This window comes from Hippocampus guttulatus, chromosome 18, assembly GCF_054856545.1.
Source record: "Hippocampus guttulatus isolate MCC_2025c chromosome 18, RoL_Hgut_1.0, whole genome shotgun sequence".
In the NCBI taxonomy this organism is placed as follows: Eukaryota; Metazoa; Chordata; class Actinopteri; order Syngnathiformes; family Syngnathidae; genus Hippocampus; species Hippocampus guttulatus.
In genome coordinates, this window is record NC_141278.1 from 3,571,496 (window position 1) to 3,593,741 (window position 22,246).

Genomic DNA, 22,246 nt, shown 5'->3' on the forward strand with positions numbered 1-22,246 from the left:
TTTATGAAAAGTGCTGCTATTTATGTTTCTTTTATATGCGTAGGTGATAAACAATGAGTACTCGATAGAACTAGACCTCGATCACACCACAGACTTCATCCACAGTTTATTCCATGTCAGAGTTGATGTTTTATTAATCATGGCAATATATGTTTGCATGATTGTGTCGTGCGCAGTGCTACTTGTGATGCAACTGCACAAATAGACCGGTAAACCGTCACTGATAAGTACGGAAGCACAGTTTGGTATACGTGTTAATGTCAGAGTGCAGATGAAGTTATTTTGATGTATCATAACAGGTCCTATGACTTTTCAGTGACAAGCACCCACTTTTTTTCCCCTTTCAAAGATCATTAAATGACTTTTAGTATATCCATGTTCCATGGTGCTCCAAGAAAACCTCTCCTGTTGTTCCCATGGCAACCGGTGGAAGAAATGTACTCTTGCAATGTAGCTGACAGGTGAAGACGAGTACCTAACTGATATTTCCGCCTTTCAGAGTTTTACACGTGATCTGTCCGAGTTTGGTCATCAGCAAGTTGTCTTTCCACTGAGCTGCGCACTCCTCTGAGATCTTCAGGTCAACCTGGAAAGGAAGGCAGAATAGTGGTGAAGAAAAAAAAGAATACATAATTCCAGGGGCAGCTTGGTTGTTTGAAAACAAAAAAATGGGGGTTCATATTTCTGCTCTGGTCTTCCTGTGTGGAGTTGGCATATTCTCCCGTTGCTTGCATGGCTTATTGCAGACGTTTTTGTCCAAAAAAAACGTTCATGTTAGGTTCACTGCGGACTCAATCTAAATGTTCTTGAAATGTAACCCAATGGATTGTCCTGCGATTGACTTGCGACCACTTCCTACCTCTCACCCACAGTCAGGTGGTAAGCCAGCTCAAACGCGGCCCTGATGAGTACAAGCACTTTAGAAAATGGATGGGCAGATGTTAGCCCAACAGTCTTACTTGTAATTTCTCCCACACTTTCTTCTTCGGGTTGAGTCTGTCATCTGGTTTGCCTGCCTCGTATCCTTCTACAAAGACCCGGTCCCCTGGTGAGGAACCCTCAGGAGGATCAAGTGGCTCCAATCTCCTGGGCTCTCCTTCACTACAAACAACCCAAACACAAAACAAAGTGAGGAGAAGGAGGAAGAGGAGGGAACTCAAAAGTTTAAAAAAAAGACACGTTGGAATACATGGAAGCACAGAGCAGCATGGCTTGCGACTCAATTCCGCGCATCTTCTGGGGTTTGAGGTTGCACAACACGAGCACCAATCGGTCCTGCAAGTGCTCCTGGGAGATGTAGGCGACAAGGCCGCTGACCACCGTCCTGGGCTCCGCTTCGCCAACGTCGATCTTCTCCAAATACAGCGAATCGGCATCCGGATGCTGATAGTTGGAGAACCAAAAAAAATAAAAATACAACAACAACATTAACGGGAGAAAGCCTAATACAGCTGGTACTTTTTTGCTGTCATTTAAATGCATCATTTTCAGAATAAAATGAATACGTTTGAATAAAAATGCAAGTACGGTAATTTGAACGAATAAGTGAGATGCCATTGCAGTCAATTCATGTCTTACTTTTTCCACACTGACAACTTTCCCTACACGGATGTCCAGTTTAGATGGTGCCAAATCCTGGTCATCTCCTCCCGGACCACCGCCTCCGCCGCCGCCTCCTCCACCGCCTCCTCCTCCTCCTCCTCCCGTCGACTTGGCGCCCTTTCCTGCTCCTTCTGTAAAGACAAATGTGTGAATACGAAGCTAACCGATATCCGTTCACAAGAGAATATACAACACTGACTCGTCTTTGTCGTAGGGTAAGCATCGTTGGCCAGTTTGCGCAGTTCGGCGGACTCAAACTTCTTCCTGATTGGCTCCAGCAGCTCGTTGAGGGCCGCCTCCACAGAGGCCTTCAGGTCTCCGGGGTGAATCAGCTAGTGAGAAATGAACTTGAGTCCTCTGAAGGAGAGCCTGAACGAAGCGAGTCAACAATTTACCTCTGTGGCAAAGTCCTGCTCCACTTCCTCAAACGCTGTGTAGACTTTGTCTCCACCGAACTTGGCGTCTCTTTTGATGGAGAACCCTAAACAGAGTCGGGTCTTTTTTTTCTCCACTCTATCAATAAATGGCGCATTTCATACACATCAGATGATGTGTGTCATACCTCCACGAAGAGGGAAGAGCACAAATTTGACAAAGGAGAGAACCCCATTGTTCTGGATGTTTCCCGGCTCACAGAAGACCTTTTTTAGCTTCTTCTTTAAGTCTACCTTGGAGTCCAGCAGGTCCACCTTGGAGTCCTTTCACAGAAAAGCAGCAGCCATTAAAAATGAAATACACACTTGAAGTCGGTCCAGTACTACTAGTTGCACTCTTACTTCCTCTGAGGAGCTCATTTTGGCGCCGGTCAGTCCTGGTACCATTGGGTTCATTAGATGGACGCGCTTGGCATAGCCCATGGGGGGGAGGTACTGCCGAAAAGTGAAATAAAATAATAAGAAGAACAACAACAATAAACAGTGGCATTCTACAAATTAACCATTTTTTTTAACCTACACGAAGGCAGTCGTCAAGTCATGATAACAAAATATTCATCTAAAACATCATTCGAAATAATTGCTCAAAAGGAGCAGAGGCGACATGTGGCACCTTCTCGGCAAAAGTGAAGATCTTCCTTTGGTCCACTCCTCCAAATTGGGCGTCCACCTTCAGGTACTCCTCATCCAGCGCCTGAGGAGCGAAAATATTTTGGGATACATTTCCAGACCGGCATTCGTCACTCTGATTAAAGAGCTACATTCAAAGAGTTATGCCGTTTTGTTTTGTTTTCTATCACCTGCAGTCCTGGATACAGGAGACCACTCAGCAGAGCATGCTCCACCTGCTTGACCACCTCGGCGCCAGCCTTTTTGGCATCGTGCTCGGTCACCATAGAGGACAGGCGGTACACATCCAGAGTGTACTCTCTGACACACATGAAATCAAAGGCCCAGAACATTATTCTGAGGTGTTGCTCAAAAGTGTAATCGCAAATTAGGGACATTGGTGTCGTTCCAACGCATGAAAACGGTTCTATAAATGAGATTTGCATTGGTTTATTGATTGATAATTAATTTGGGGAAACCCTCTGAGGGGAGAAAAATGAGCATTTGGTAATTACGGCTTGACATTTCTTGTGACGAGAATGTGTGCACTTGGCGTTAAGGAATGTTGGTATGCCAGCGTGAGCTACTTTTCTTGTTCCGTATGTCTTTGTCACACGTTAGACAGTTTTCACCATGAAAATTCAACTCATTCTACACTATTCCAACAGTGAGGTAGACTCTATTATTTATCAATCCCAAATAGAGAATACATGTTTTTCTGTCCATGTCAGTAACGTATGTTGTAGTGGGAGGCAGAACAATTAAATACTCTTCCATTAAACGGTGAAAGGTGCACCTGCTGTCATTCAGCTTGCTGCCCACATTTCACACTGACTAAATCAACTGTGAGTAAAGTGAGACAAGCTCATGATTTCAATATTCTTGCTAGGTAGTATGCTCTGACAGTTTTTGTATGTGACACGGATGCTTTGGCTCTATAAAGGTTGGTTATCACTGCTCAATGACCGACCTACTGAGCTGGTAGTCAGTTCCTTTCACAAACTTCAGTTTCTCCAAGGGTACACCGATGCTCTCCAACATGGCCTTAATGACTTCCTCATAGTACTTCACCCGAAGCTCCAGCAGCTCCCAGGGAGCCTTCATGTTGTCGAGGAAGGCATGCAAATCCGCAAACAAAATGGTGACCTGAATAAGGAAAGCAAAAACAGAGATTTAAGCCTTTTGTAAGGAGATGGCGGGTAAGCTTTAGAGCACACACCTCACATCCAGCTTTGAGGAAGTCTGCTATCTTGCACATGGGAACGAAATAGGCCACATGCGGCTTGCCTGTGGTGGCAGTTCCCCAGTACACCTTCAGCTCCCTCTCCTGAAGGATCTGCTTCAGCTTCTCTTCCCCGAGTACCTCCTGCGTGAAACGAGCAACAGGGAAGACATCACGACGCAGCTGCCTCACTGAGTGACCATGCGCAACTGTGACCCACCTGCAGGTTCCTGGTGATGAGGTGCAGCTTCTCGTCAGGGCTTAGCTGGGTCGCCATGGTGAGAGGCCTTCCGACTACAACCACAAAGAGCTTGAGGGGGACAAATCATGGGAAATTGATTTTTAAAATTGATTGTATAGCGGGACTTTTAGCAAACACAATATTAAACAACCAAGCAAATTTCACACTCCCATTTCCACCTATGGACAATTTAGAGTGTTTGGTTAACCTTTTGAGTGGACAGTCAATTCAACAGAGTACAGTACATCCAGAATCAAGAGTCGAACCTCCAAACCATGAGTCTGCAATGCTGTCTAATGTATGAGGCTAGATTATGTTTAGATAGATAGATAGATAGATAGATAGATAGATAGATAGATAGATAGATAGATAGATAGCAAAGGAATCCACATTTTTTAGCATTACTTACGCTTATAAAAATCAAAACAATGTTCCTTCTAAACCTACATGTGTTTGCAGATATATATTACAATGATTTTACTGTTAACATTATTGTAATAAAAGCTGGGCTTGAAGGAACGTATGACATTTTTGGCACTACGACAAAAAAAACTCATGTTTTTACTGTACTGTGTAATTAAATGAATGATAGTGTTGCTTTTAAAAGGTAGCATGATGCAAGCTAACGCGGACGAAAGGTACAGTTCGGTTGATGCTAATGAACAAGCACAATATTCAATTATAACAAGTATAAATTCACTTGGGTTGTCAGTTTAACAAAATGTAGTAACGCGAGTTAGCAGTGATGTTCGCTAGCTGGCTAGCAACAACGCCATGTGCAACAACATGAAACACAGGTGTCGTTTCGGGTCCAAAGCGCAAACGTCTTACCCATAATGACTTCAGCACACCTAGAGGGCACGTTACATAATCATACAATTATGTTGTCCAGTTTATACGACTTACCCTAAGAACTAAAGCGGCGTGAATGAAAAAGCAACCGGGTGGTGGCAGCTGTCAGAGGGTTGCATCAGCGATCGATTGGGTCCACTCTCAGGAAAAGCAGTCAAAAGCCGAGCTGATGATTTTTCGACGAGGTTTGTTTTGGAAACCTATCAAATTATAACTGTGATCGAAGTTGTGTGTCGTTTAATTGACTTTTGTATTTATTATCATAATAGCGTACATATGATTATTTATATCATACAGAGAGTGGGCCAATAGTAGGTCTTTGTAGTTGTGACTTCGATCATGGTCATACGCCATTCAATCGTTTTTTACACCCCGTTTATACATTTTAATGTCTAAATTGATAATGGAAATGTATTTGAGTCGAGAACGAAACAACGGACTCTGAAGCAGTATTGGCCAGGTACAGAAGGAAAGGCTAAAAGGAAGGATACGTCATAAAAGTGGAGACTGCGGGAGCGAAGGCAGAAAGGAAAGTAAAGTGAACAAAAAATAATGAGGTATGAAGTGGAAGGAAGGAGGTAAGGAATGAAGGCAGAGCAAACTACGGCAGTTAGGAAGTGGAAGGAAGGAGGAAAGCTAGAAAGAAAGAGGAAACTATGGTACTATGACATGTTAGCAAGGAGGGATTTCAGGAAAGCAAGTTTAAGCTAAGTAAGGAAGATAAAAAGGAGATAAGATCAGCAAGGAAAGAAAATACATTTGCGGTGGAAGAAATGAGTTAAAAATAAGACAGTAAAAGTAAGCTTAAGCAATAAAGCAAGTCTTTCAGATTTTCCCAATGCACACTGTATTTAATGCAGCTACGGAGGCTCACAAAATAGGAAAACAAAAGCACGACTGCCATTAATTCCTCAAGGCAAGCATTTATTACTACATTAAATATTTGACATGTGAACATGATACGGATGAGTTCGTAATGTCCAACAGGTTGAAGGAGGCGATTACAAGTCGGGCTCCAGGCGTGGAAGCACCGGGAGGATGAGGTTGCCGAACGCCGAATCTTGGGTGATGAAGAAGCCGGACGAGTGTCCGTGGGCGTGCTGGAGGGCGGCCTTCTGCTGGGCTGCGATGTGCTGCAGTTCTGCGCTTTCCTTCGCGTCCTTCGTCGCGCCGCCTCTGCAGGTCAGTGGCGTGTTGGCCCCGGGATCGCTCAAGGATTGAGTCTGAAGCAGCCGCCGCTTCTCCTTGTCCAACTCGGCCAGGATGGCAACGCGGGTGTTAGTGGGAAAGCCTGGAGGATTGGCGGCGGTCATTTTAGCGTGGCTTGCACGGTTAGAGTGATAAAGAATCAAGAGTAAATTTCCAAAATCCACACTTTTTTCTGTGGGGGTGGTTATTGAAAGTAGTCGTAATCTACTTTACTTCCGTTTCATTTCCGTAAATAAATATGCAACTTCCGTTCCGTGTATGTGCTCTTCGCGTATTAACAGTAGGGCATTATCGCCACCTGTTGGTTGGAGTACAGTTAGCTCGGGTGTGCCGAATAGACAGTACAGTATTTAAAAAATATTAAACATAGACTTTAAATGTCTTTTCCCGACAGAAATTGAATGAAATTGAATAAATCCAATTCTAAAAAAAATATGTTTTAAATCAAAATAGACTTGACGCCTGTTTAAACCTTTTCTCAGACCTTTTCAGCACTGATTTTGATTGGGAGGAATGTCGGCGCCATTTGACTGTCGTTGCTGGACAGCCCCGGGGCGATTGTGTTTTGCGCCTTTATTGGGCAGCATTTTCACAGCCCCGCTTTGTTCAGCGGAAAGGTCGGTGCTGTTGGACAGTGTGGTGAAAAGGACACTTTGATTCGCTCCTCTTTCATCTATAACTGCTTCAAACAACAAAGTGTATACTGTATAGGAAAAGTGGTTAAGATTGCACGACTGTCTGTGTCTTATGTGTTGTGTTGTATTGTATTATTTTGTCATTTTATGTTAACTGTTCTTTTGATGGCAGCTCTTGTTGTCTTGTCTGTTTGAGAGGGAAGAAATTTCATCTGTGCTGTATGTTGCACTTACAGCGCATTTGACAATAAAGTTGTACTTCGTCACTTCTCATTGTGGGTTTAGCGTTAATTGAAACCGCCCCGTCAATAAAGTGCTGTAGTGTGATTATAAATGACAATTATCTTTCGTAATTTTGTATCAATGGGGCGTGTGCGCACGCGCGCGCGTGCTTTTTATGTATTTGTTAAATGGGTTTGGAGTAGGAGTTGTTACAGTAAACAGACACCAGATGTCGTAAATTCAAACGTAAACGAAGAAACCTGCAGATTGAAGCGATTCCTGAAATTCGATTTCGTTTTATGTACATACATGCATTTTTGGTGAGTGCATATATTGTTCATTATTTTTTTGCCTGACATTTACAATTGTGTTTAGTCTTTCAAATGTTAAAAAACAAACCCTGCCTTGTTATGTTTTAGTATGTGTTAGGTTTCTCATAAGAGCATTAAAATTCCAAGTAAATTATCAGGCTTCACTTTTAAACATTCAAACATGAAAAGCTCTGGGCAGGCTTGGTGTCCAGCATTACCTGCCTCAATCAGTCTGTTTCCAGGTTCTAATCTCAAGAGTTCCCCCAGTGTTTGCATGAGTTTTCACTAGGTACTTGAACTCCCTCACACTTTCATATTAAATTCACTATAACTTTATTTTCCATAGTTGCGAATTTCTGTGTGAATTAGTGGTTCTCTGTATGTGCACTGGGCGGGGGAAAAAAAATAAAATTTTCACACACTTCATTTTTCCAACATTTAGTGTTTTCAATCTTTTTCCTTCTTAAATAAACTACAGAAGAGTAGAACAAAACACTTGCAACCACAAATATCAAAGGTATTTACAAATTTACGTACACTATAAACATATGAACAGTCTTGTACACAAGGCTTGTGTGTGTGTGTGTGTGTGCGCGCGCATGTGTATACTCTATATGTACGTGTCTCTGGGGGATTAAAGATCACACATTTGGTTCACAGCCTCATGAAAGTGTCACACGAGAGAAAAAAAAGTTCAATTTAACTGCAGTCCCACAACTCAAAAAAAATGTCAACAATGACCATATGATGAACAAAGGTTACAGTTGGTTGAGACGACATGGCATCATGTGCGGCATCCTTTACAAATTAGGCAAGGGTCCTTTTCTTAAATTAGAATTTCTCTCTTTTTGTGGACAAAAATGCAAAGAAAAAAACTTCACATGGGTACCCCAATCGAGAACGTGTTGCAGATGTACGTATAACATAGGATGCTGAATGTACACGTTTTCATATCGATGGATAGGAATGAAAACCACAAAACAGATGTTTATCCTACAAGGCATATATACAGAGGGAAAAAAAAACCTTACTCAACATTCCCATCGTCCTAATTTTTCCCCAAAATTATGTGCATCCTTTCTTCACCGAATACAGACAAAAACAATAGTGACGCATTAAAAAGGCATAAAAAACATTTAACTTTATATCAATTCTGCCCTTAAATATATTTTAAATACTGTAAAATGCATCCCGTGTCCAAACTGTAAAATCAAAAAACTAATAAATACTTAACTAAGGCGATCACATATTCAGGTACTGGCTGCCTTCGCCTTTTAGCTCAGTGTTCAGTCGTAAAAATAAAAAAAAAATAAAAAATAAAAAAAGGGGGGTATTTTCCTTTTCCTCAGGAGTTGTCCTATAGATGCGTAGCAAATCATTTGTAGTGGTTTTAGTTTATGGAATGAAACAAAAACAAGCCCTTGAAGAGGTGCGAATGGTTTACCTAATTTGAAATTGAGAACAATCAGGCTGTCAAGACAAATGGTGTAGACCAGCCAGTGATTATAGAACAAGTGCCTTGAAATGAAGTGTCAGTTTGTCCTTTTTTTTTTTTTTTTTGCTACTGAACTGAGCTCAGGCACAGACGCTCATCGTTCAAGTTTCAGGTTGCTAGCGTAGTGCTCAAAGTCACTGGATTAAACGAAGAAAAAGATGGAAGCAGGCTTTTTGTGCACTTGCACAAAAGTCCAAAAAAATATATAAAAAAAATTAACGGTTTTAGCAGTACAAAAAGAGACCTGACCGAGCAAACAAGTGTGTAAATGTCAGGTTGTGTTGGCACATTTTTTCAGCCTCTTGAAAGTAAATAGCAGCAGCAACAAGGCAGTGTCTCTCAGATAAGACGGGCCAAAATCACTTGGTCCCGCTTAGTGCAAAATACCAGGCGCTTATCTTGATTGGTCGGTGCATTAAAAAAATGCACTAGATCATTTTGGCAAGTTCCGTCGAGTCAGATTCGGATTCTGCCTCGTCTCTGCCAGGAGAAAAGACAATAAATGTAGTGTTATTAAACTCCTACATACCTTCTGGGTCAAATTTGCCAGCAATACAAATAACGATAATGTCATTCTGTCACCCTAAAATGTAGCAACTTCCCCAAAAGTGACTCGAAATACACCGTGCGCCTTTCGGCCTCAAAAGGTTACCTTTGCTCCTGGAGCAGTTTGCGGTTGCCTTGCCTCCTGTCCTCGTCGATGGGGTACGTGTACAGGATTATCAGGCCGATCATGATGAGTAAGATGGGGGCAGCTGAGACCAGCACCTTCAGCGTGATGTCCACTTCCGCCGGCTGGGAGCAACCTCGAGAGATGTAGCCGGCAAAACTGGATGCAGAGAAAAGAAAAAAGGACAAAAGTTAACGCGCGGTCTTGTGACGGAAGCATGACACTCTACTGTAGCGGAATCGCATTAAAGGAAAAAAAATTAACTTTGATGTAGGATTTGTCAGATTTGGATTAACGTCATTCAGCACTGTGCTCCTTGTGAACAGGAATTAAAAATAAAAATAAAAAAAGGCAGGCATCCAGGGAAACAAAGTGCAATCTCCAAAGTCCTACAACTGGTTCTTGTAGTGATCGTGGTGCTCTGCTGCCATCTTATGGCATTCATAAATGATTGATTATATGGCCGATAATGCAATCGAGAAATTGAACGCTGCCTTCTTGCGAAGCCTTATCACGCCGCCGCACAAATATGGTTCGCGCCGTGCGAGTGCTTACTCTAAACTGAGAGTGGAGATGCCCAGGGAGACTCCGGAGGCGAACTTGGTGAAGAAGACGTAGAACGAGTAGAAGAGCGCCTCGTGGCCAATGGCTTTGGGGTTTTGCACCTGGAAGTCGTCAACGACGTCGGGTAGCATAGACCTGATGGATAAAGGAGGGTTTTAAGTTAGCCGTGCCTCGGTGATTGCAGGGCGGATGCTGAGAATGGGGGCGGTGGTCTCACCAAGGCAGCAGGAAGGCGGCCGCCACGCTGACGCCGGCGGCAAAGGAGACGATGTAAGTCACGACAAGGTTGCTCTTCAAGCACACCACCAGGATCATGAAGGGAACCACAGACTGGAGAGAGGAGAAGCGCATTCAGGCGCGGGTCCAAAAAATAAAATAAAAATCACGTTGCATTAATTCCTCTGTAACGTGCAGCGTTTCGTCAAACGGGGACTTTACCACGGTGCCGACGTAGACGGCCGTCTTCTTCCCGAATTTGCTGAGGAACCACTGCCAGAAGGGGATGGTGAGAGTGGCCGAGAGCTGTGACGGACGGACGCAAGGGAGACATGCACGCTCCGGTTAACCAACACGTTTCGCCCTCAATGCACGCGAGGAGCTCTCAACGCAATGCTGTACAAGCAACAAAGTAGGAATGAGCCTGTGCGACATTATGTAACGGGCGCATGACAATGGAAACGGTCACAAAGGTCTTCAACGTCTGTGGGTAAATTCCACAGGGGGCGCATCGTTTTGACTGTGACTCATCTCTCCTCAAATGACCTTTGGGGATCAGCCCCGTTTGCTTTTTCTTCCCAGCAGGAACGTCTTCGAAAGAACTGCCCTCCTTCGCACGGACGATTAATGAATAAAGTCATTTGGCTAAATAAATTCCTCGTCGGCTCCGTAATCCTCCCCATGAAGTAAAGGATCAAGTGGCGTAATCTGCTCAACGCTGTGAACCTGCACTCACCCCCACAACACTTGCCCCCCCTCCCCATGGCCTGGTCTGCCTGCTACAGTGGATGTATTTGCTACAATTAAAACCGGGGGCGATGACCGATTCGTACAAAATGAATTCTTTTTTTTGGGGGGGGGGGCACATTCTTCTTGTCCATTTCTGTGGGAATAACATGGCATTCAGGCTCTCACATGGTAATGGACAGTGAGAACACTGTGGCGCTCTGATGGACTACAGACCAGCTTTGTGACTGCACACAATTTATGTGCAAGACCTTTCGCACAAAGTCTTTGGGAATTTGTTATAGCAACAGCCTACCTGAAACAACACCTGCTGTGTGTGTGTGTGTGTGTGTGTGTGTACTCACCATGATCACCAACAAAATATTCTGGAAGTCGTTTCGGAAGCCAAGGGTGTAGCTACAGAACAGTGCAAAGTTTCCCTCGAGGAGCTGCCAAATAAAGAAACAATTAGTTTCCGAAAAGGGATGCAGCATCTTAATTAAGGGACATAAAACTGCCAAGTGTGGATGTTTTAAAAAAAAATATTTTTTTTAAATGAATTAGTTCAGAGTGGAAACAAGTGGAAAACTTCTCAAAAGAAGCCCCAGAAAGTCACTGATGAACAAAAGGGAGCCAGTTTACATTTGACAAGGCCAAAGCTACATTGCTTTTTTTGTTTGCGTGTATGCGTACCATGAACGCTAAGGAGGTGAAAAGGAAGGCCATGACCAGTTTGGCGTAGGGGCCGTGTCCCATCACCAGCTTGATGCCCTGGATGAACGACAAGGGCTCCGACTTGGGACGGCTCGAGTCTGAACAGGGAAAAAAAAAAAAAAAACAAACTTGAGTTTCTTCACATAAGGCCTCTAATTTGTTTAGAGCCTCACTTTTACTTGTAAAGTACAGCTGGATGAGGTCACCAAAAAAAAAGTTCAACAATTGGGTCGTTTTCAATTAGGCTTTGCGTTTTAAGATAACTAAACATTTTACACCCCCGCCCACCAGATACGTTTTTGCATGTCTGCTTTGTCCACTAATACAAATCTCAGACCTGTTTTGAATATGCAGTTCCCAGATCAGCTTTTAAAAGTTTTGTTCTGGAATGATAGAAGCGAGAGATGGATCGGAACAAAATATAGAGTTCCAAACTGACAGAGAGAAAAAATATAAATCAATAAATACATAAATAATGTGCCTTCCGCAATCAAATGATCATGCAAGACAATACTGGCGTTTACGGAAAGAGAGACAAACTAATTGTGACCTTTGAATCAATGAATTTGGAAAATGAGAGTGGGGGGGCGGGGGTGACAGCATATTTGGTTCATAATTTCGAACACCGTGCATGGACATGACCTTTTTGCTCCCTCACGCCAAAGAACAGCACAATGGCGCAGAGGACGTAGATTAAGCAGATGACACCGGAGGCGATCATGTAGGCGGCTCTCTGTTGGGGAAAAACAGACCTGAGGCAAAACCTTCCGGATTGCGCATCCACAAACCGAATGGTGACGTTGCGTACCGTGTGCTCCAGGGAGATGACGTGATCCGTTCCGTTGAGGCCGAGCGAGGAGTTGCTTGAGTCCGCCAAGATTTCCCCCGGTCCCGGGACGCAGGGCGCGTTGGCCATGCCCACGATTTGGCCCTGGATGGCGGTACCGAGCACAGTGCCCAAAACCTCCACCGTCATCCCTGGTTCGGGGAAGACGAAACATTTATCAAGAGGTCTTTTCCTGTCCTCGGGAAACCCGATAAGAAAACCACGCCACTCACTGTAAGCTGTAGCAGAGTCCCTTTCTTTCTGCTCGGAGCTGATGAACATGGTGAGGGCGGAATATGGCACGTGGAAGCACTGAAACGGACACGAGGCAAATTAAATGACGGGGCGATATTTCTTAACATTCAATGCGTTTCATATTGTAACGCTGTGGGCTACAAACACTTTTCTGAACAGACAAGCACATTGACATAAAAGTGTTTTGGCGTGGCGCATACTCACGGTTTGAAGGCTCTGGAAGATGCAGTAGAAGAAAAGGTACCAGAAGACTTTGCCGTCCTCAAAAGGGGGCACGTACCATATCAGGAAGTAAGACATCACAGCCAGGGGAGTCGAGAGGGCAATCCTGTGGGAACAAGAGGGGGGGGGGGGGGGGGGGGGAAGCCATTGTGGATGAAAACATGAACCTCTTGATGCGTGATGCACGCGTATGACAACAAGCAAGCATTAATGAGGACGGGCCGGGGGGGGCTCATTGCATAAGACCCACAGACCATTCACGGGGCATCTTCCAGTGATGCGTTTTGCTTTTGACACGTCACTGTTGTACACACGCACGCGAAGGAATTTGATGATTGTATGACGTTACCATACTTAAGATCTATCAGAGTATGAATCACCTCGTACTGAAGCTGTGCCCCGAGGTGATTTGGAAGAGGTGACTACAGTGTGCTGCGACTTGGGTAAGAACCTGGCAAGGGGGGGGTTCTTTCGGCCATTCCCTGCAAGCGTTCTACTCCCGTTGGCACTCTGATCGACATTCTCCCACTCTTGCGTCACACAAAAAAAGGAAACCAGACCTCTGAACCAGGACATCCTTGAGGAGTCCTGGAAATGCTGCGCCGCGTGAGTCATTTTTGATCAGGTGAGCTATAATTAATCAGACACAATGGGTAATTCGGTCACCAGCAACTTTTTGTCTCGCGTTTAGAGACTGAACAGGTTCTTCTAAAACAAATCACATCCGTCTAATGGAAGGCTAATCGCCTTGAAACCATTTTTAATACTGGGCAGGGAACTGAGGGAGACTTTAGGTGCTTTGGTAGTTCAAACACGCTGAGCACCATTTAACTCCATGTGTGAAGAACAACAGTTACAACCTGTACCGGAAGTGGGTGACACACCTGTTGACTAATTGGGGCGCGGGCGCCTGCTGGCGCGATGGCCAATATTTGAGAATATACGATGCGTAAGCTGTCTCGACGGTCTACGAGCAAATGCCTTTAATTCATCAAAGCTCGTCATCCCATCCAGACATTTTCGGTTCTACGAATGCTGCGCACGCTAAAGCACAAGTGTGTCTTCAAAATGAGCAACCAAAGGCAAATCCGACCTGTACAAACAGGATGGAATAAATGCATACAGTGTTGGGTTAAGTTGTGTCAAGGGGCGTGCGTCTCCGGCGCATGAAGCGTCCTCTCGCACGTGGGGATGATCTGATTTAACTGCACCCGAGGGAGTGCGATAACGTGGAGAGAGCGGGGGGGGGGGGGGGGGGGGGGGTCATGTGGCGCTGACCCCCACATGAGCAACAATCAAATGATACGTTTCTTCATTTGGGGCCCCAAGTGGCCGACCGCCAAACGACCTTGGATGGCAGTAACAGGTGGGCCCCCCCCCTTACAACAAACTGTGGGCAATCAAATATTTGTGATTTGAAAAGCAAGTCAACACATTTAATTCAGATGAAACATTATTATCCCCTCTGGCAAATAGTACAGCCTCGCAACAATTGAATCGCACTTTTGTGAACTTGGCAACACGACAACAGTCTGCACTGATAAGTCACTTGAACTATAGTAACCTTCGTGATGTGACTGAAGGGAAGGGAGGAAAAAAAAAAAAAAACATCCGAGGCCTCCACAGCGGTGCTCTCATTGGCTAAAACTGATGGTGTGTTGTGGGCTGGACCAATCAGAGGCTGAGCTCACTCTTCTCCACCCCTACCCCCCTTACACACTACCAAGGAATATGGAGCGGCTGACTGCGCGGCTGACTGCGCAGCTGCGTCAGTGGTGCTCTCTTTCTCCACACACGTCTTTGTCGAGTGACGTGGCCTCACGGCTTCCGAGCATGCCGGCGATTCCTCCACGCCCCAGCATGGGAAATTGCGAGGAGAAGAATGACCCCCGTTTCCGAATGGAAATGGCATCAATGACGTACCATTTTTTTCCCCAACTGAAAAACTCAATAGAATTTGTATCATGGGTTTAAAAACTGCACTAATGCAATTCCGCCATCATATTTTGTTGATGCCAAACTGATTGTGTTCATCTGATCTGCGTGTTTAGGCTGCATCTACCGTACATTGGCACACACCCGAGAGATATCGGACATTTGTCCACATTCTGACATTCTGATCTGAAGCTATCAGATCCACCATGCATGTACACATTTGGTCTCTTAAGAGCAAGTAAGTCAATAAACGGACCTAAATCAGATTTTTGACAGTTGAACGAGCAGTGTTAGAAGGATGGTTCCTGGCGTTCTTAGTTTGAATGATGACAGAGCCCGAATTTGAACTCACTGCACTTTACTGCAACAGGCCGAGTTAATTGATTGATTCCAGACACTTTTTTTTTTAATGCAACACAGAAGGCAAAATATCAGCTGCCTGTAATGTGAGATGGTCTCAAACCCCGTCGACTAAAAAGGACAGTCACCCTAGAATTTACATCCGTGCGGACAGCAGCCTGGCAGTCAACCCCTCCGACACTCTACAGCCAATTTCGGTCATGTAACACAGGCACGGACATGCGCAATGACGGAAACCGCAGATCCGGACGTTTTCCAGGCGGCCTCGGTGAACACTGACGGGAAGCTTTAGCGCTGGGGTGTGGATGGTACAACATAGTTGTTAAAGAAGAACTGGGTTGTGGCCGCCTCGGTGATGGAAAAAAAAAAAAAAAAGGGGAACCAAAGTCGCAGCCACTCGCGGGCAATAAAGACTACACACGAGGAAAATCTGAACGCTGAATTTATGAAGAGACTTCATCCAAACTGGGAGGGAGGGGGGGGGGGGACACTTGTACCTTAAGGGGAGTGTGTGAAAATGCATTCACAAAGTAGCAGATGGGGGTTAGATTTCCCGCCGTCCAGTTGGAGGCCACACGTTGGGAAATGTGAATGCAGTGCGCGCCACCTGCACGGGGCTTCCCCCTTCCCCATGACGCTGCGCTTTGCGTTTCAACCGGGAATTGTGTCTTCACGGCGAAGAGAGTTGTGCGGGCTACGAGGAAGTGGCATCGTCGCAATTGCATGAGTGTGACCTGTGGTAACCTCACTTGGGAGATGAGTGGCACTTTGTGTGTGTGTGTGTGTGTGCGTGTGTGTGTCCAAGGCCCCGCCCCCTAACACTGAAGTTCTAAAAGCATCATTCATGCCTTTTCAATTTCAACACGGCAAGCTCCAAATGGCACACACGGTGCTTGTACGCAAATATTTGGGTCTACGTTGCCGCTTTTCCACCCAAACAAGTGTGAAATGTAACATGCGGTTCAGAGTTTTGTGAGCAGCCAATTTTTTGGTCAAAATGGTTTCCTCCCACGATATGAGAGCTGTGATGGGCGAAGATCTGCCGGTTTCAAACAGAGTCACGTCACAGAAAAAAAACAAAAAACCGGACACTTCAGTGTCAAGAAAAAAGAAAAAAACCCAACAATTTGGGTTCGACATTTTGGAGTCAATTTGAGCCAACTTTCTGGGTTGCTTTGTTTTGTACCAAAACGACTCAGTCGGGTCAGATTGACCCAAGTTGGTGGGTGGGTCCAATTTCTGACCCAGGAGTTTTTAAGGTGCAAGTAGAGCTGCAGTCCGTTTGACACTTTTGAACCATTTAAAACTGTGAAGATGCCATTAAGTTGAGCTGGCTGAGAAATGACATGTCAAAGAGAAAGGAGGTGGAAAAGCACCTACCAGGGCATCATGCGTCCAAAACGTGTCCAGGGACTCCGCGAAACCATGAAGCCCACCGTGGGGTCCGTGATCGCATCCCAAACTCGGCCCACAAACAGGATGATTGAGGCGTAGAATGGATCCAGCTGCCAAAAGAGAAGACAATGTCAATGGATTTCATGCTAAATCAAAAATGCGCTTTCTGAACTCTGACTGTAAATTTCCCCATTGTGGGACAAATAAAGGGTATCTTGATCTTAATCTTAATTTTGGATTAAGATGCCTTGTGACCACCACTTAACCATACTTAGTCTGTGGCTCGGAAGCGCAGCTTGACAACAGTGAGATGTCAGGAGTGTCTTTGAGCCCTTGGCAGCCGGCTCGGTCCGCCATTCGAAGCGGGCACAAAGAACGTACTGCTCCTCACTGTACGAATTGCGCCACGCTGGGCCGCACAATAGACTCCTGACAACAGTCTTGGTAGGCAAATAAAACACAACCGTGGGGAGCCTTTGACTTTCCGCTCCATTACTTGCCACATGGCCTTGACCACGGGATTAGTGTCGGGCCTCATTAAGGCCACGATCACCAGCCACCCACGCGTCCTTGTTTCTAATACTTGGATTTTACAGTCGTGTAATGGATAACTTTTTTCTTTCATGTTTAGGTTTAAGGCCTGACAAGCGTGATCAACTAACACCCGTTGACTTCCAAACCGGGATATAAATTCAGGTGTCAAGGAATTTCACAATGTCGACACAGAAGTTAAACACTTGCGCTTACGTTGGAGGCACTTGCGTCTGTCTGAATGATATTTTAGACGTCGCACAGCATGTAATTATGCAGTGGTGAGCGGTCTCGAGCAGCAAGGCCTCCTCATCATCACAAGCACTGACCTACGTTTACCAATATTTTTTCCATGGAATCCTTATTATCTAGTCGCAACAATCTATTCTCTTCATTTCACACCATTTCAGATTTTTTCCCACTGCTTCGAGTAATTTACATGTATGCATGTTAAATTTGCTGTCCGTCATGCCGTTGTCAACTAATATCCGGATTAATTTTAGGCAAATTTTCCAGAGGAAATTTCATGAAAATCCGGAGGACTTTCATTTCTAGTGATTAGATATATATGTGTGTGTGTGTGTGTGTGTGTGTGTGTCTGGTGTTCACACGATGGGTTCCACCAACCTGCGCTACATCCAGCAGATAGAGTTGCAAAAAGAAGCCCAAGGCACATCCTGTGATCTGGTAGGGCGCCCCACCAACGGCGTAGCAGAGCTTGTTGCAGACAGTCAATTTCTTCCTGTGCTCGGTCTGAGGAAATAAAAGAAATATATTCCATTGACTCCCAATGCAAGAATTAGATGGATATATTGATGAGCTTTGAACGACTAAAGCCTGTGGAGAAAGTGTCCCGAATAGCATTTGCAGCTGTTGGAGAATTCTGGCAAGCGGCAGATAGCTGGAATCACTCATGCAACAGGAATGAATACAATCATATTCCCTGAAGCTTTCTGCGTTCTGCTCCCGAAGACGTAGGCTTCAGTCTCGCTTGGATTTATCTCCGGCAATCGACACACTAGGATGCAGAAGTATCTGTTTTGACAATGTTTGTAAAAACCATTGTGAGGTGTATTTATCACCCCCGTGGGGAGAATTCAATTCTCTTTCTTTTAGCCAAATGACAATAAGGATGTTTGTGTCTTAATTCCAGGGAATGATGCCCAGTGTTGTCACATCCCTGAGCCCGACGAGCGCACTTTGGCAAACTGCGCACCAGCTTGAATCAAAAGCTTCTCTGACGCACGCCAGCACACACCCTCCTTCCTGACCAATCAAACACGGCTGGTTTTTCCTCCTTATACACAAGTTTTACGGGCCACTAACCTTTTGAACTTGACTATTGTTCCTCTTGCACTTGATATGCACAATGGAGGGGGCGATGATAGTGCCATTTGTTTGACCACAACAAGGCTGAACACTCCCTCCTTTTTGTCTCCCCGAGTCCCTGTTGCAGCACACCTGATTCAAATGATCAGATCATCACCAAGCTCTGCGGAACCCTGACAATGAACCTGTTCATTTGAATCAGGTGTGTTGAAACAGGGAGACTTGGAAAACATGCAGGACAGTGGCCCTCCAGGACCTGAGTTTGACACCTATGCTTTAGGAGTCCGAAGTAAGTCACTTTTTGCATTTTAAATGAAAAATATGGACGGATCTGAAATGTGAGCTTCAGGGTCCCCTTAGGCGACACTTTGCATTCAGCTGTTAGTTTCAAGAAAAACCAAAAAAAGGGGTGAACTTGCAACCACGAGTGAAGAGTATCAACAGTATCTGACTTCTAGTAGGAGTATGCTTTGCCTTTTTGAAAAACACACGTATAATTCCAAATCCATTTTTAAAATCACCTGTAGTCACCAGTAAGGCAATGAAGACGATAGCAAAGTTACGCTTCTAATTATAATTAGCACTTGACTCAGCATTTACAAACAACCTATTCAACTGCTCTATGATACTTAATTGAATACAATCATGTTGTTAAGGGCGTACGATCTAGTTTAACCATTTACATTTGAATGGGGGCGCATCACGCCACCTTCAAGAAAGCTAAAAGGGGGGAGAAAAAAAAGGACATTTTAAGGTTTAAATTAGCTCTGGGATAACTCTGGTAACGACTAGTTTAAAACCACAGGCCTCGCAGACAACACAACTGCAATCATTATGTCCTCCAAGGATTTTTTTTTTAAGCATGTAATAGGCTTTATCCTATTTGAAGACTGTCACGAGGCATGCATATAAAATGGGTCTTCGGTTGCACCGGCGGGATTAACAAGCGGGGGTTTTAAACTTTTACTCCATTTATCATTAACTTAAATTTAATATAAATTAGAATGAAGCCGTGGCGCGGCGCGCAAGAAATCAACGAATGAGACACTCCCTTTTGAAAATGACAATTCAAAGTGGCCGGCGTGCTCTGTTCATTCATCCAAAGGCGGTGCGGAGGTAGCAGCCCTTTCTCCTTCTTGAATACCCACTAAATGGGTTTAGTTGAACTAAAAGCAAATCTTTTGGTATCTAATTGCCCCCCCCCCCCCAAAAAAAAATTACCCACCTTTCTCGCAAGCGAAATGCCATCAGAGTTGCCAGGTTTTGTCAATAAACTGGCGTTGGAGTATTGTTCGCTTCCTTCTCCCTTGGCCATGTCAGAATTGCTGCTTCGTCGCGTTATCGTGACACAAAGAGGAGCAAAATAATTCAATATTAAAAAAAAAAAAACCGAGAGAGAGATTTCAGTTAGGTTTGAGAAGTAGACTTCCGTGGAATCTGAGAGCAAAGTGAGAAGATGGGGCTAAGGCGGACGTAGTCGTTTTTTAGAGCTCCCCGCCCCGTTGTAACGTATCTTCACCCCACTTTTAGCCACGCCTCCGTCTCACGTCACGTTGGCATGAGCGTTTACACATGCATTCGCGTGGCCTTATCGCTTGACATACCAAAAAGACTGTATCGTAAATTTTCTCTAAAATATGTTTTATTATAAGCGATAGCACCTAAGAAATCAAACGCATTGAGGATGCACACATTATAATAGCTTTGTTATTCATCTGCTTGTTTTTTTTCTTTTGTGAGCAAGTAGTTGTTTGTAGCAAGAGGCGAATAAACCGTTGAGAAGTTGTCAATTTAATTTTTAAAAACATCCATCATACTCTTACGTTTCTATTTGTCAGTTTATTTTGCCTGAAAAAGAGCCAGCAAAACATATAAAATAATCACTCATCTTGGCGAGAGGCTAATAAAATAGACATTGTGAGGCACTATGCTAATGAATGTTACATGAGAGGTGAACGGTGATTTCAAATTTGACCTCCCCGTCCTTATACCGTCACGCCCTTGTATGTATAGTCAAAAGATGATGCAGTCACCGAAGCTTTACTATAGTCAAAGCAGATGGACATTCATTCAAGAGCTGATTTTGGCTACAATGACATCCAGTCACTCTATCCTTCCTGTCCTCTCATCTGAAATGTTCCTTTATCTTTTTTGTTCCTTTTTATTTCCTTGTTTTGAGTGTGACGTAACAACAACTATTTATAACGATTTAACTGCCCCGAAATGCATGCTATGAAATGTCTTGCCTCATCGTCGCTACACTGTAAAAACCCCAACTTGTATTTTGGGGCTCGAACCGTAACTTAAGTTAGAAAAACTTTGAAATGTCATTTCATTTCCAGGTTTATGATAAATAACTTTTTGCCAACATCTGTTCCATTATTTTCTGATGACACATTGTGCATAATTAATGCATCAAAGCATATCATGGCAGTCCTCAGATGCAATGAAAATATGCCACGGGAGAGCGGGTAGCCATCCAAGAGATAGCATCTGAGCAATCTGATTGGTTGGCTCGTGGTGGTGCCATGTTGGAACTGCCGCGCGGTTGCTTCTCTGTCCGTGATCTTGCATTTTTGCAGCCTCTGTGGGTGGGGGATCCAATCTATCAGAACGGATGAGTAGTAGATTTCCCTTCTGATCCGATAATCAAAGTTAGCGCTGAGTAGACTCCGGAGCTCACCGGTGACCCTAATCAACACAAAGGGATGAATGAATGGCTCATGATCAATAAGAAAATAAATGAAATTAAATGAATAAATCATAGGTTGACTGGCCAACATATTTGTTTCGTGGGCACAATTGATATTTGAAACATTGATGCTTATCGTGTATTTTTTTTTTGTTGCTACCTCAAAAATCCTACAATGGAGAAAATAGCGCCCTGCAAAAATCATGTTGAAACAGTGAATTTCTTTCCCCCTTAGTTTTAGAATACTGCTGTGAACTTTATTTTCCATGAAAAAAAAAAAGATGAAATTCTTCAACAGTACGTGTCATTTTTGCAGAGGATATGGCTTCTCGCATAGCATTGCCTCTCTGGAAATGCCTCATTTGCAACAATCAGCAAGCATTGATTGTTCATATTTTCAGTTGTGGGGGCAGCAGTTCAGTCACGCAAAGTAGCCACAACCCAAACTATTTATACACAAGTAATTAAAAAGTCAATTTCCCAATCATTTGTTCACTTTAAAGGCAAAAGCAAACTTGGTGGTTGAACTTCAACTGCGTATGCAAGCGCATTTGCCTGCAACGTGGCAGAGACGCCCGAGAAAAACAAGGTCGCTCATGTTTCTTTTCAACTATCGCAGTTCAAAGTGACTCGTCACGGAAGAAAGAAGACTTTAATGCTGAACAGAAACCTCAAAATTCCACATTCTTGGTCAAAAAAAATTAGCAGCTTTTCTCATGTGGTTTCTTTATTGGCTATTTATTTGCAAAGCCTCCTTGGCTCTGGCCGAGAAGCAGAGCACGTCAAAGTTCTCAATTTAGCTGCGCACACATGCCATGAACTTGACGGCGTCTAACTACGGTACACACAAGCCGCTACTGTATGTGTGCAGATAGGGAAGACATGAATGTGCGATGTGCAATGTTGACACGCCTAGGCCACCTCCTTTTACGCAAACATTCTATATGTTGCTTTATCGACGGGAAAGATGCGTCTGTTT

The 22,246-nt window shown here is 44.2% G+C and overlaps 2 protein-coding genes and 1 pseudogene across 4 annotated transcripts; all 3 read right to left on the reverse strand.

The window, feature by feature from the left end:
* Positions 1-93: 93 nt before the first annotated feature.
* yars1 (tyrosyl-tRNA synthetase 1) lies at positions 94-5,142 on the reverse strand. Of its 3 annotated transcripts, none has more exons than XM_086136503.1 (14): positions 5,015-5,142; positions 4,088-4,177; positions 3,865-4,011; positions 3,616-3,791; positions 2,837-2,966; positions 2,650-2,730; positions 2,379-2,471; positions 2,165-2,300; positions 1,998-2,083; positions 1,802-1,934; positions 1,579-1,733; positions 1,190-1,383; positions 960-1,101; positions 94-586 (listed from the first exon to the last, which is right to left on the reverse strand). In XM_086136503.1, exons 2-14 carry the CDS (start codon positions 4,142-4,144, stop codon positions 476-478), a joined length of 1,641 nt encoding a protein of 546 aa, XP_085992629.1. In that variant the 5' UTR covers positions 4,145-4,177; positions 5,015-5,142; the 3' UTR covers positions 94-475. The 3 variants fall into 3 exon arrangements, with proteins under 3 accessions (XP_085992629.1, XP_085992632.1, XP_085992631.1); XM_086136506.1 differs by having other exon boundaries at positions 4,088-4,161; positions 5,015-5,076; XM_086136505.1 differs by having other exon boundaries at positions 4,940-5,027.
* Positions 5,143-5,863: 721 nt separating this feature from the next.
* LOC147190660 (SOSS complex subunit C pseudogene) lies at positions 5,864-7,055 on the reverse strand (annotated as a pseudogene).
* A 704-nt stretch (positions 7,056-7,759) lies between these two features.
* Positions 7,760-20,047, reverse strand: mfsd2ab (MFSD2 lysolipid transporter A, lysophospholipid b). Its single transcript, XM_086136507.1, has 14 exons — positions 19,801-20,047; positions 17,874-17,999; positions 16,701-16,825; positions 13,008-13,131; positions 12,782-12,860; positions 12,531-12,700; positions 12,365-12,455; positions 11,702-11,820; positions 11,374-11,457; positions 10,505-10,588; positions 10,284-10,396; positions 10,058-10,201; positions 9,485-9,661; positions 7,760-9,312 (listed from the first exon to the last, which is right to left on the reverse strand). Exons 1-14 carry the CDS (start codon positions 19,888-19,890, stop codon positions 9,261-9,263), a joined length of 1,578 nt encoding a protein of 525 aa, XP_085992633.1. The 5' UTR covers positions 19,891-20,047; the 3' UTR covers positions 7,760-9,260.
* Between the last annotated feature and the right edge of the window lie 2,199 nt (positions 20,048-22,246).

Bases quoted from the DNA above. Each gene is read 5' to 3' on its own strand.
- yars1 (XM_086136503.1), bottom strand. From the start codon at position 4,144: ATGGCGACCCAGCTAAGCCCTGACGAGAAGCTGCACCTCATCACCAGG. The intron at 3,792-3,864 runs GTGTGTGCTCTA...TTCCTTATTCAG, and splicing joins TCCTCAAAGCTGGATGTGAG to GTCACCATTTTGTTTGCGGA. The intron at 2,967-3,615 runs GTCGGTCATTGA...CATGTGTGTCAG, and splicing joins ACTGACTACCAGCTCAGTAG to AGAGTACACTCTGGATGTGT.
- mfsd2ab (XM_086136507.1), bottom strand. From the start codon at position 19,890: ATGGCCAAGGGAGAAGGAAGCGAACAATACTCCAACGCCAGTTTATTG. The intron at 16,826-17,873 runs GTTGGTGGAACC...CTCTTTTGGCAG, and splicing joins ATCTGCTGGATGTAGCGCAG to CTGGATCCATTCTACGCCTC. The intron at 10,589-11,373 runs GTGAGTACACAC...CGTCCGTCACAG, and splicing joins ATATTTTGTTGGTGATCATG to CTCTCGGCCACTCTCACCAT.